Source organism: Pogoniulus pusillus, chromosome 29, assembly GCF_015220805.1.
Source record: "Pogoniulus pusillus isolate bPogPus1 chromosome 29, bPogPus1.pri, whole genome shotgun sequence".
Taxonomy (NCBI): Eukaryota; Metazoa; Chordata; class Aves; order Piciformes; family Lybiidae; genus Pogoniulus; species Pogoniulus pusillus.
The window spans coordinates 11,471,237-11,484,345 of NC_087292.1; the positions used below are offsets into that span (position 1 = coordinate 11,471,237).

General features: G+C 50.7%; 1 protein-coding gene and 1 long non-coding RNA gene across 4 annotated transcripts in view; both read right to left on the reverse strand.

Annotated features, from left to right (window-relative positions):
• PMEPA1 (prostate transmembrane protein, androgen induced 1) overlaps window positions 1-6,728 on the reverse strand; it is a 51,960-nt gene extending 45,232 nt beyond the window's left edge. Inside the window, exon 1 of one of the 3 annotated variants that reach the window (XM_064168046.1) lies at window positions 6,205-6,728. In XM_064168046.1, coding sequence (XP_064024116.1) covers window positions 6,205-6,307 — 103 coding nt within the window. In that variant the 5' untranslated portion in view covers window positions 6,308-6,728. The remainder of the gene's footprint in view (window positions 1-6,204) is intronic. The other 2 variants (XM_064168045.1, XM_064168047.1) reach the window with 2 other exon arrangements.
• A 4,703-nt stretch (window positions 6,729-11,431) lies between these two features.
• LOC135188551 (uncharacterized) lies at window positions 11,432-12,451 on the reverse strand. Its single transcript, XR_010307740.1, has 2 exons — window positions 12,203-12,451; window positions 11,432-11,873 (listed from the first exon to the last, which is right to left on the reverse strand). It is a non-coding gene; the product is annotated as an uncharacterized LOC135188551 (long non-coding RNA).
• Between the last annotated feature and the right edge of the window lie 658 nt (window positions 12,452-13,109).

Sequence of the window (13,109 nt, forward strand, 5' to 3'; positions counted from 1 at the left end):
TCAAGATCTTTAGACTAAAAGGATGCATGTGCTAAACAGCAAGGTGTCCTTTAGAAGACAAAAGAAAAAGCTAAAGCTGGAACCCGCAATATTAGGTGGATGCTTAGAAAAATACTGCACAACATACTGCAGCAAAAATGCTAATGCAAGTTTAGGTTTCACACTGGAGATATTTCAAAAGATTTGCAAAGCTTTGATAATATTTAACATCTCTAATTTCCCTTTTGGTGTAATCATAAATTTACCATAGTAGCCAAAAGATCTGGGATGAACTACAAGTTCTAGCTGGCTCTGAAGCCAACAAGAATAATGTGTGCTGTTACTATTTTCTCTCAAAACATACCTCAGCAAAACTGACTTAAAATGAGGAAAGAAATTGTGAAACTGTCGTTACAAAGAAGCATTTAAAATGCAGATCAAAGTGCTGCCTTAGAAGCTGTATTCCTTGCCAAATCATCAAAGCTCTCTTTACTCTCAATAGCTCCCCAAATCCTCTGATTTGGATGATAAACTCCTACAGCTGAAATGTATCTGCTTTTTAAAAAAATGCAATAATTAAAACCAAACCAAAACAACAAACCACAAACAAAAATCCCAAGCTCCACGATTCCTTTCTCTGGTTACTAACAACTTCATTAACCACTTCATTTTGAGCTACTTTCTTGTTTTACTGACTCTGTTAAACAGCTTTCAGAAGTGTGTTCATGTCTGTTTGCACACACAGACAGTACCCTGGTTCAGGTATTGAAAACTCATCAGCTCGCAGAGGTGCAGACGTGTGTGGTCCCATCTTGCAGGCACCAAAGTGCCAACAGCTTAGGTAGCTGTTCCCGTGCAAATGCTAGTGTTGCTGTCACACCACTCCACTACACCCTGTGCTTCTTCATTGCTCCTCAAGGAGCTCCATGACCATGACTACATCTAAAGCACCAAGGAAGCAGCCCTGATAATCAGGTCTGAGAGATGGATGGGTCAGATCTTGCTTTCACTGAAAGAGGCCCTGTACCAAAATCCTCCCTGTTCCTCTCTGGGGCCATGCTACTCACAGCCAGGGCAGGTCTCTGATGTGTTTCCTCACCTGGGATCTGCCCAAGTGACCTACCTTCAGCCACTCAAAATAATTGTAAAATAATCACCCAGCAATTTAGCCACACAGACAGGAAGAACACTGCACAAAACATCCCCATGGACGTTAATGATTCCCTTGCTTTACGGACGTCTGGCCGTGTGCTCATGGTGTCAACCAAGTTTCCACATACTTGCAGCAAAGTGGCTCTTGTACCTCTCTCCTCATGAGCATTCCAGCCAGGCTTTATTACTTTGATGAGAAAAGCCAACAACAGATGCACCACGTATCAGGGAACTAACCTGAGAGATCTGATAAGACAAACCATACACCACACACAGGATTTCCTTCCAGGAAGCACACCAGTGGCCAGTTCTTACATGAAACACCCTTTCAAACAAATGACCTTTTTTTTTAGCTTAATTAGGGCTACCAAATTCTGATGGTTGCTATTACCTGAAACAAGACCAACAGACATGACTGTGCAATGAGTTACTCAGGAAAGAAGCTGGATTGTAATTACTGTCTATTAGTGACACCACTATTTCGGTACTTCCCTTGGAAAGGTCTCCTCATGTCTATCCACTTATAATTTGGGTTCACAAATTCATTCTAAAACTGGGTTTAGCTAGCCACCAACTCTCAGCCTGGGAGCTCTAAAAATTTTACTGTACTTGGTGAGCAGCAGCAAATGAAAGAACATACATTTGTAGGTGCTCTTCCCTCCAGTCGCAAAGGAATCAGAAGTAGTTCAGCTAATTCGGTATCGCTAAAATCTAGAGGTGATCCCAGACCCTACATTAGGAATTCCTGGCTTTAAGGAAAAGAATATGGTTGCTATTTCCCACACACTCCTTCAGCGACAATACTCTCATACCTAGAATCTGAAAACATACTACTAAATAAAACAAAGGCAAACCAGAGGCTTATTCAGGGGGTTGAGTATGCCTTCACGGCAGAAGGTAACGAGACAAACTATGCCAAACACCCTTCTCTGAATACACCCTGATACTGACCAAAAAGGAAGAGCTAGCCATGTCATTTCTACTCTGCATTACATATGAACACCTCCAATTACACAGCATCACCTACGGTGCTGTGTGTGCCAGTCCCACTGTGCAGCACAACGTGGTCCAGGTGCTCACCCAGAAGAAAAAAAAACACAAAGTTTGACTATTTTCCCTCCATTTCCTTCTCCATGTCTTTTCATTCTCCCATTCAACACTAAGATTATAATCACCACCTGGGAGCACAAAATAAACTATAATTTTAAGACCTCTGTGCTCTCCAGCCTCAGGGAATTAAGACTGTCCCTACTGCCCTGCATATGAGAGGTGGCACCCACAGACCTGGAACAGCAGACTGTGAGAGCCTCTGGGGACATCCACAGGCATAGAAAGACATTTCTTAGGCCACCCCAAATAAAAGTCATCCATGCTTCATCCTCCTAGATTGTACCCTGGGATGCTGGTCTCGGCAAAAAGCAGCACTTCTTGCAGACATGTCTGGCCAGAGCCAGACACGGGGAACTCCCTGTCCTGGCTGCAGTCAAATGGAGATACCACAAACTGAACACACTCCATGCAACCACTCTCTAGCTTGCTGAAACACAGGTAGCAGCTCTGGCTTCCCACTGTGTCCCTATCGCCTGAAGGAAAACTACAGGGGGAAAAAACAAGTACATGGTTACTAAGCCACTCTTCCCTGGAAGAAACCCTAACTTGCCACTGACACACTGTCAGGAAAGAAGCTGACACGGTGTCAGGAAAGAAATGTATTTGCCAAAAAAGCTGTTTCACGTGGAAAGGAGATGTGATTCCTGGTTGAGCCATCTGCACTTGGTTTGTTGTTAAACCAAAGAATGTGAAAACCTAGAAGTCCTTGCCTGGACAGAAACCCACTCTCATGGCTTGCTCGCCCCAGTCCACTGCTGGCTGGGCATAATGCTCTGGCGCCAATGTCACAGTGCTCCTGCCAGGCCAGGGGAACGGCTTCACCTCCTCAGGGAGGTGCAAGAACAGCTCTTCAACTCCCAAAGGCTTCATCTAACACTACCGCATGAGTGAAGCCTTTGCTGACAGCCACTCAGCCCAGAGAGGGACCTGACCTCGCACCGCATGCCTGAGGTCATCCTCTCACAGGGATGCCTAGGTGCCTGCGGAGGCAGGATTGGCAGCCTGGCACTCAGACCCTCTGGGGGAAGTCCCTGCGGGGCGTGAAGCAACCCTGGCACAGGTTTAAGGCCTCTGTGCCGTTGTCCAGAAGAGGCAGGAGCTGGCGGGTCACACCGACCCAGTCAGCAGGAGCCGAGCTGCCCGTGGCAAGTGAGCGAGCGGGGACCGAGGTGCCCGTGGCAAGTGAGCGAGCGGGGAAGGCAGCAGGGAGGCAGGCACACCGCCTCGCTCCCTGCGCCAAATAATTAGTTATTTACAGACTCTTCCGCCACGACAATCACCCCTGACCTCCTTCACCCAGCCGAAGCGATTAGAGACCACTGCCGCAGACGTCTGGCTGCTTAAGGCCGCCCGGCATACTGGCACTACAGCCCCGGCAGCGGGCGAGACTCCGCTCCCCCGCCCCCAAAAAGCCCTTTTATAATCCTAATCTGGGAGCGCCACACACAGAAACCAGCTGCTCCCTCCACCGCAGCGCCGCAGACTGCTACATGGAATAAAGCCTGCAAAGAAGTATTTTTGGGGATCGGTTGTACAGTTAACCTAATTAGAGGGTTAAAAGAGTTTACAGTTATGCCACTTTCCTGGAGCATTCCTGCGCGGTAACTTTTGGCTAGAAAATTAAACAGCATCTGGTGGAAGCTGCTCCGAGGTTCCCTCCAAGTCGTATTAAACAGATAAACAAAATCAAGAGATTGGGGGCGGGGGGAAGCTGTATAATGAATTTGTCTCAAGGAGGCACAGTTCTGTCCTTTCCAGAGAACCCAGGTGGAGGAAGCGATCGGGTAACAGCCCCTGCAGTGCAACCAAAGCCTTCCTGTAGCACAGAGGTGAGCTAATGCCACCCGCCATCGGCAGGAAATAAATAAATAACATCGGGGATAAAGAAACCTATTTGAAACCGAAATATGGGCGGGCAGCACCCAGGGAGCTCAATCCAGGGCTGCCGGAGCTAATGGGAATTCAGTGTCTGAGCGTTAGGACCCTGGGGCTGAGTGGCTGACACAGTGGGGGACAAGCCAGGGGAAGGACCACAGGAGCCATGGACGTCAGGTACGAGGCTCCCGCAACACCCATCCATATGCAGGCAAGGTGTCTTCCAGCATACTGCACTGTCCCCAGCCTCTCACACCCCTCATCCATAACTGGCACCTGCCTCCTACCAAGTACACTGAAAAAAACGGGGGGAAATGACAGAATGTGCTATTTCTAAAAAGTCAAAAGAATTAAAAGCCCAAGTTGCTCCAACAAATGCTCACGCCAAGAGTTAGACTGGAAGAGAAGCTTTTTCTTCAAAAGACATTACACATTTTAATTCACAACTTTTATCATAACCATGAGCCTTGATCAGACACAAAGTCAGGTCTCTCATCCTTGCAGTTCTGTGGGACTCAGTTCATGTTCCCCAACTGGCTGACACAAAAAAGAACTGTATCTTCATTATTTATACACTGCCATTGGTATGCACATCTAGCCCGGCCTGTTAAAGTCAGGGAAGAATAATGGCCTATTCAGTACCGGTAGTGTTAATAAAATCAGGCAAATCCAGCTTAGTTTTGTCTGAACACGAATGAGATTAAATCAAGATTAAATGTGCATACAGTACAAAGGGTATGGTTTATGCTAAAATTCAGAATGAACACATTCTAGTAGCCAGCATACAAATGTCTACAGACCTTCCCCAGGACTCAGACACCTGAATTAAACAATGACGAAACTGGAGAAGGCAAAGGCAGATGACGCTGGACAAAAGCCATCCGAAATACCAAGGGACAGATGCTGGCTCTACAATGCGGCTCTGCAGCCCCACTGGAGGTAACGGGGCAAATCCTGCGCTAGCAGGAACAGACACAGCTCAGATGACTTTCCCCTGCACGCACCGAGCACGACTCTGCCCCGTCGCACTGCCAGCAATGCATGCAAAATTAAGACTCTTCCCCAAGTTTTCATTTTGGGCCATTTTTGCATTAGTTTGTGCAGGGTTTAGACTTCACGGCACAGAACCAGGTGTTAAGCGGGGTACAATCTGACAGTCAACGCAAAACGTTCCGTTTACAGAAAATATCATTTGCTTTAAACTGACATAGAAACCAACCCACTTCTCTCTCCTCATCAGCAATATCCTTTCTCTCTTTCCCTCCACGCACTTCACTTCCAAGAGGAAAAGGGCGAACAGAAAAGTAGTGAGTATTTAGGTCAGGCGCTGTAGTCGCTGCTACTCTGCCAGGATTGAAAAATAGTAATAGAGGCAAATAGCCCTTCCTAATGAAAAGGCTCCAGGAGCTAGAGGAGAGGGGGGACGGATTCCAAAGTATAAGCCGTACCCGGGGGTCCGGAACGCAGTGCTCCCTCCCCTTGCAGTACCGAGAGGAAGGTGATTCACACCGGGGCCAGTGGAGATCCCCGGAGGAAACTGAGGGCCGGGATCCCGTGCATCACCCCCCGCGCCAGAGGGACAGACGCGGGGGCAGAGGCGGCTACAGCAGTGGGAGCATCGCCGGGGCTGAGCCGCGGGGGAAGGGGTGAGATGCGGGTGGTGACGGAGCTGAGATGAGGAAGAGCTAGGATTTCACACGCTGCTGCCGGGAGGGCGAGGCGCGGTGAGGAGAGCGCGGGAGCGAGCGGCCAGCTCCGTAGGCAGCCCGGCAAGGCTGAGCTCGGGGCCGGTCCGCCAGCCCGGCCCGCCGGGACCCGCCCGCCCCGGCCCGCGCACTGTCACGCCGTGTCACACCCGCACTAGACGCCCCAACAGCAACAGATAATATCTCAGAGCTCGCACGGAAGACAACAAAAATTAAATAGTCAGAGAAACCGCATCTCGGCGAAGGGTCCCAGCGCTGCCGGGAAGCCCTCTCGGAAAGTTCCGTGCCCGCGGTGAGGACACCGTGCGCCCCGCACACCCCTCGCACCCGCACCCAGGGAAGTCGGGGCCGGCTCGGCGGCAGCAGCAGGACAAGTACTTACTGATCTCCATGCTCTGGAACAAAGACCTCTTGCAGTTGCATGTGCAGGACACATTGGGCTGAATAGCTGCGGCCGTGCTGTTCAGACCCATTAAGTTATACATTTAAAAAAAAAAAAAAAAAAAAGGAAGGAAAAAAAAAAAAAAGGTGACGGCGACACAAAGAACTTCACGGCCGCCGCCGAGCGCTCTCCGGGCAGCACCACATAAAGCCGGGGCTCCTCCTCGGCGCGGGGAGGGGGGGTGGGGGGGGGCGGGGGGAGGGAAATGCAGCTGCGATCAAAAATTGGAAATAAAACCCCGGCCCGGCACGGCACGGCCCGGCACGGCACGGCACGGCGCAGCGCCCCCCGCAGCGGCTCGGCGGCTGCTTCGCGCCCCCACCCCCCCGTCCGTCTCGGGACGCTGCTGGGCTGGTTGAGGCCGCGGCAGCCCCGCACTTTTGTGGGGCGCGGCGCGGTGGGAGCGCGGTGGGAGCGCGGCCCGCCCGCTCCCGCTCCCCGCTCCCGCCCCCCGTGCTCATTCACGGCCACGGGGACGCGGCCGCGCGCCGCCGCCAGCCGCGGGCGGGCTCCGTGACGTCAGCGCCAGACGGGGACTGCCCTTTCCCCCGCGCCGCCGCCGCCGCCAACGGGAGCGGGAGGGAGAAGGGGGGGAGGCGGGAGCGCGCGCCCCGAGCTGCCCTGCGCGGGCTCAGCGCCGGCTCACGCAGACCCCTGCCCTCCCCCTTCCCCCTCCTCCCCCGGCCTTTTCTCCGGGAGACCGGCACCACACGGAGCGGCCTTTGCCGCCGACACCGGCTGGGAGATACGTCAGGTAACGGAGGTTCGCCGGGAAGGGTGTCAGCCCACCGTACCCAGCCCGCAGCAGCGGCCGCGGGACTCCGCGGTTCTTCCGCACGTTGGCCCCAGAAGCAGCAGGATTTGGCCACCCTGCGGGAAACCCCCGGCAGACCGGCCCGCAAAGGCCACTCCAAGCCACAGCCGTCCTGCTGCTGAGACCCTCGGCCCGTGCCACGGCAGCGCTTCTGGACCTGCCTCGCACAGAGTCCTCGAACGTGCTTCAGAGAAAAAATGGTAACGACTGCGGAGGAAACGTGGCGAGAGGAAACCTCGAAGTGCCGATTTGGCCGTGGCTGATCTGGGTGCGATTCTGCCATTAGCTCCAGAGGTGGTGCCACCAATGCTGCTTGCTTCCACGGGGCTCAGAAACAGAAATACCGAGTTTGTTTCAAACCACCCACTGTAAAACGGTGCGACCCCTTCACTTTTAGATAGGAAAAAAGGTAAAACCGCCGTCTTCTTCCCCGAGTGTTCAGTGTGCCGGAGTCTTCTCCCATAATCCTTGGTAGCTCTTAGGATTTGGAAGTGTCTGAAGAGTCTCCAGCCATGCTCCTGCAAGATGCAGCCAGGAATATCGCATAAGAAAGGGACAGGCAAGTGATCCACATCTTGCAGCAAGCTGTAGAAATGCCAGATGGATAGTGTTGAGCGTCAGGTCAGGCATGGTGGCATACACTGGACACTGGTAGGCTTTAACTTTTATTTTCCTCACAAAATGGCATTTATTTCTACATGAATGCTTACAACCTAACCTTAAATACACGCCCAGGCTTTACTCCTGCAACCCCATCCAGTCGTGTGAAAATGCCTGACGAGAAGGAAGAAGGAATCACCAGGTTGTTTAATCTTTTACTCTGTGCGACTTGACAGGTGGTAACTCCCAACAATTACTAATCCACAGGAAACAATGGAACAGGATCTTGAATCTTGGTTAGAAATGAGCTTTGAGAAGTTCATGTTTCCCAAAGCTGAGCAGACAAGTATGTGTGAGTGACAGAGCTGGCACTGGGGAGGAAAGTTAGTGTGCAGGCCTAGGGCAGAAGGGACAGTGACCTGAAGAAAGTCAACACTAGAAGTTGAAATAAAGCATTTCCAATCCTAGTTATGTTTTGTTCCCAACCTCATTGATAATGCAGGAGGGGTAACCTTTACCAGCCTTTTGGCCAATTCCTTCAGGTAGGTTCTGGAGTCTCTTCTGCCAGGCTAACGTCGAGAAATGCTTCATGAAAATGTGAAGCAGTGTTAACCCATGACAGGAACACAAGAAAATGTGAAGCAGTGTTAACCCATGACAGGAACACAAGAAAATGTGAAGCAGTGTTAACCCATGACAGGAACACAAGAAAATGTGAAGCAGTGTTAACCCATGACAGGAACACAAGAAAATGTGAAGCAGTGTTAACCCATGACAGGAACACAAGAAAATGTGAAGCAGTGTTAACCCATGACAGGAACACAAGAAAATGTGAAGCAGTGTTAACCCATGACAGGAACACAAGAAAATGTGAAGCAGTGTTAACCCATGACAGGAACACAAGAAAATGTGAAGCAGTGTTAACCCATGACAGGAAGATAAAAGCACACAAGCCCAAGAAAGGCCAGCTCAAAAGTTAAAGCAAGGCATAGACATGGTCAGACTTCCAAAGATGAGTGGCAGTTTCAATAGCTTTACCAGCTAACCAATCTTTAATATTTAGCTAGAAATAGATTTTTTTAAGACACCTGCCAGATGAATATTAGAGATCTTTTTTTTTCCACTGAACCTTGCTTGACTGGCGGGAAAGGTGGCTATAAACTAAGCTGAGCCCACCAGACTGCATCTAACAGTTTTTTGCACTTAAAATACATAGCACAGCTATAAATACATGCTTCATGTTGTTTGAGATACCCACCAGCAACGGCCCTGCCACTGCTGCCGAGCCCTCCGAGTTCCTGAGCTGTGTGGATGTGTCAGTATTTGGTTTGATTCACACTTCTTGTATTTTAAGATGCAGACATGGTACATCCTTAAATGGTTTTAAGTAAGCAAGCATAGCTCTAAATAATACTCGATCAGTTCCTTGGCTGGCAGGTTCCAGAGTCCTCAGCTGTAATAAGCATGGCTTTGCCTTTCACAACCAGGCATAGCGTCACCCCCAGGCCCAAGGAGCAGCAGAGAGGGCAGCATGTGGAAGGACTCAGCCTGTTCATGGGCAAGATATGCTGGGGATGGACACTGCTTGGTAGAGGCATCTTGCAGACCCTTACCAGCACTGACGGCTGGCAAGTCCCAGCTGACAGGACCCAGTGCCTGAGTCACAGCTGAGCTGTGGGGGGAGCTGGCTCTGGTGGGGGGAAGATCTGCCCTCAACCCATGAATCAGTCAGCTTCTTCCATGGGGAGTTTTTACAAGTTTGCAAAGCTTTGGTGGATAAAGGCTCCAGTTTCAGATGCAGGCTGCTGCAAGTTCACACATCTTCCTAACCTTACTAAGAAAAAAAGAAAAGAAAGAAAAATAACTGTTTGCAAGTTGATGCTGGTTTAAAAATGCACTGTTTACCACCATCCTGATTTCATCTGAACAACTCATGTGGCTTTAAGAACAATCAGCATTTTTCCAACATGATTTAAGAAGAAATTATTAAAGTCATCCCAGATGGGCTTGTAAAAATTAAAAGTACATCAGCTAACGTAAATGCTTCCCCCTGTTCTTTGTAATAACACTGTCCACCCTCCAGCCCATTTGTCAGAGCTTCTTCTGTACCAGCAGAGACTACAGCTCAGCTAGTGGGACACTTCCAAAATACTCTTTTGTTGATTTTGGCTCCTGTCACTGATCAAGGTTTTTTTTAATGTTCTCCCTGGAGAGAGCTGTGATGGCTCCAAGATGTGTCTGGCATTGCGAGATCTCCCTTAGCTTCCTGGTTTTGCCACAACATTTCAGAGTAATCTGAGGCTGCTCACTGGCCCTCAGGCTCCTCTGCAATGCAAAGGGACATAGAGGAGCTTCATTAATACCTGAGGTCCTTGGAAGAACTGAATGACATGGAGACATCAGTCTGCTCTGGCTAGTTTGGTTCTGTGTAATGTCACTTGGTGCTAGGCCAGAAGTTGGGCATTTGCCTGTGCAGTCACATTTAAATCTTCCATTTTGTTCTCCTCTGCAACATTTGAGCATTAGTTCCAGATTTGAGTGACCCCACATTGTTCTAATGCAGCACTGATGAGGGGGGGATTGGATTCATAAAATGTAATTGGAAAAAAAAGAACTGTGTGAGACATAAGGAACTTGAAGAGTCACATTATTTGCTTCCAAAGTGGATGAGGAGATCTAATGAAAAACAAACCAAAAAACTCCCCAACTCCCCAAAGCTTTGTTAACTAGACAGTTGTCCATGAAAGAGACCAAATATTTCACAGCATTAGTCTTTGGATTAATGTTAAATCGATATGCACTAACGCAATAGGGCAATAGTTACCATGGTGAATAATTCTATATTTATTTTCAAGCCAGCCTTATTTCTAACTATTCCAGACATGGTTTCCACTTTTTGGTGACTAACCTCTTCATTTAAGTTTATTTTTTTAACTATTCAGTATCAGAAGTTCAAGCTTTCTCCCTGACATATAGAATGGGATCTCTGCCATGACAGAACAATGGCAAACAGGAACACGGATGCTTGCCAGTTTTAGCAGCCATGGGCTTGCTTGATTTTGGAAGTCAGTACAGCTACATGTCTGGTACAATTTAAAGTGTAGGAGATACTATGAATAATGTCTTTGGGAAACAAGCCCTTCACCTTGTTTGGGAAAGCAGAAGAATTTTCCTTCTGAGGCTTCGTCCCATTTGCTAAGCATCAGTAACCTACCATAAACAACGTTTTACCAAAAAAGAGGCAGAAGCACCCTGCCCCGCCCTCCATCCCCCTCAATGGGAGCCCCTCCTCAGCCTACCTGCTTCCTCCCTTCTCCCCAGGTGAGGCCAGGACCCTCCTTGCTTCCTGCTGTGGCATTGCATGATGACACTGAGGCAAGAGCTGCTGTCACCAAGCCAGGCAGTTCAGTCACTACTTAAGTGCTTTGTTCCATCTCTACACAGCACTGGGTTACATCCTCTTTAGGAGGCTTTGTTCTCATCTAGGAAGGCTAAAGACTCAATGTTTGGAACACATTTTTTTAGTGAAGCCACCAAAATGTTTTTTTTCAACCCATTCTGTCTCATTTGGGGCCTGATACAACACCAGCTGTCATCACCAGAAGAACTCCACCCTACCTTTACATTTTATTGGAGGCACTGCTAGGAAATACTTCACTAACAAAAAATAACCACCCTCTGATTTCATAGCTCCCCAGCTGAAAACATTTAATTTCTTGTTCTACAGAAAACAAGGATGGCATATGTAAAATAGTGGTTAAGGAAAGGGGGTCTAATTCATGAAGATAAAATAATTTGTGACTTTTCTTGATGGAACAACAGGCATTTTGGAGAGGGGAATGATGCTCTGGAAAGCTAACAAAGGTCACCCTTAACTCCCTGAGAGCTGACATACCAAAGTGTATCCAAGTATATCCAAGGAAGCACTTGAGTAGTTCTGAAAGCCAGCTTTGAGCCACTTTCAGTGGAAGTGCTGCCAGGCTCATTCTGTAGATCCATTTAGAAGTGGAGCAGCTGCAAACAGTTGATGGGTTAAATTGTCCTCGTGATGCCTACATGCACTCACCTACATGGTTACACACACAGGAACCTACTCCTATTTGCAAAAGTCCAGTTACTCTGCATTTGGGTTCTTTTGGTTCTTACACGAAAGGCAAGATCAGAGGAAGCCAGGCTCTGATTTGAATTCATCTGCCTTGACACACAGAGATGTGGTGGAGCTTTCAGGAGCAAGGTATGCCCTGTCCCATGAGGCACAATTGTAATTGCTGTGCAGCCACTGCTGCCCAGCACCATACCCAGATTGGCAATAACCCCACAGAGCCTACGTGCCTGCTCTAGGCAAGAGCCTTGAGGAAACTAGGGGCTCTGAAAAAGCACCTGCCTGGAAACACCACTTAGCGTTCAGTACAGGGTACAGACTCAGCTTACTCCCAGCATCACTCGGGGTGGGAGGGCTTTCATTGCCCATGTTTGAGGTACCACTGGTGCATCCCCACCCCACCATGGTCCTGCACCTCATACCCTAGCCAATGCCTTTGCACTACGCGCTGGAGCCTGATGCAGAGGCTGGATGGACTCCCCGGCCTGCAGCACAGGGAGGGCACGGGTGGTGCCAGGGGTCTCACAGGGCAAGGCACGCCGCTGGACAACACCTGAAGCTCCCTCCTGGCCTCAAGCAGACGCTCCGAAAGGCGCTTACACCACCCCAGGGGCAAGAGCTCGGCCCCACTCCCACTGGCTGCTCAGACACCGCCCAGCAATGCCCCGCGAAGCTCCCAAGGCAAAACACGCGCCTGCCGCGGGCTCTGCCCCTTTAAATCTCTCCGGAGGCGGTGGGGGCGGCCTCAGACGGCGCCCGAGTGTCACGGAGAGGCGCTGCCCCACCCTTCGCATGTAAATGACAGGCCAGTTTAGCCAATCGGAAGTGGCAGTGCAGGCCGCCGTGAGTAAAGCAGCCAATCAGCGGAGGGGGGCGGGGCGCCCCGGGCAGGCGGGCGGTAATCCGGGCGGGGCGGGGCCGTGACCGCGCCGTGACCCGCGGCCGTGACAAAGGCGCAGCGCGAGCCCTCTCGCGCCGCCGCCTTAAAGAGCCCGGCCTGGAGGCGGCGCGCGCCCGCGGAGCGCCTGCGGAGGGACCCGCGGGGCCGGGGCGTGCGGGCGGTCACCGCGGCGGCGTGCGGGCTGGGGAGGCGGGTGCGGGTCACCCCTTCCGTGTGCGGGAGGCCTGTGTCGCTGCACCCACGGTGTTTGTTGCGCTCCTTGCACGGTTTATCGGAGGTGGCCGGCACAGCCGCGGCACGCACAGGCGGCACTAGCAGCGTCCCACTGCCATCGTGTGCTGCAGCGGGAAGGGCTGACCTGTGCCGGCCGTGAACTCAGGTGCCCTTTGCCAGGGACTGCTGCCCGGGCCTGGCCTGGGAACAGACCC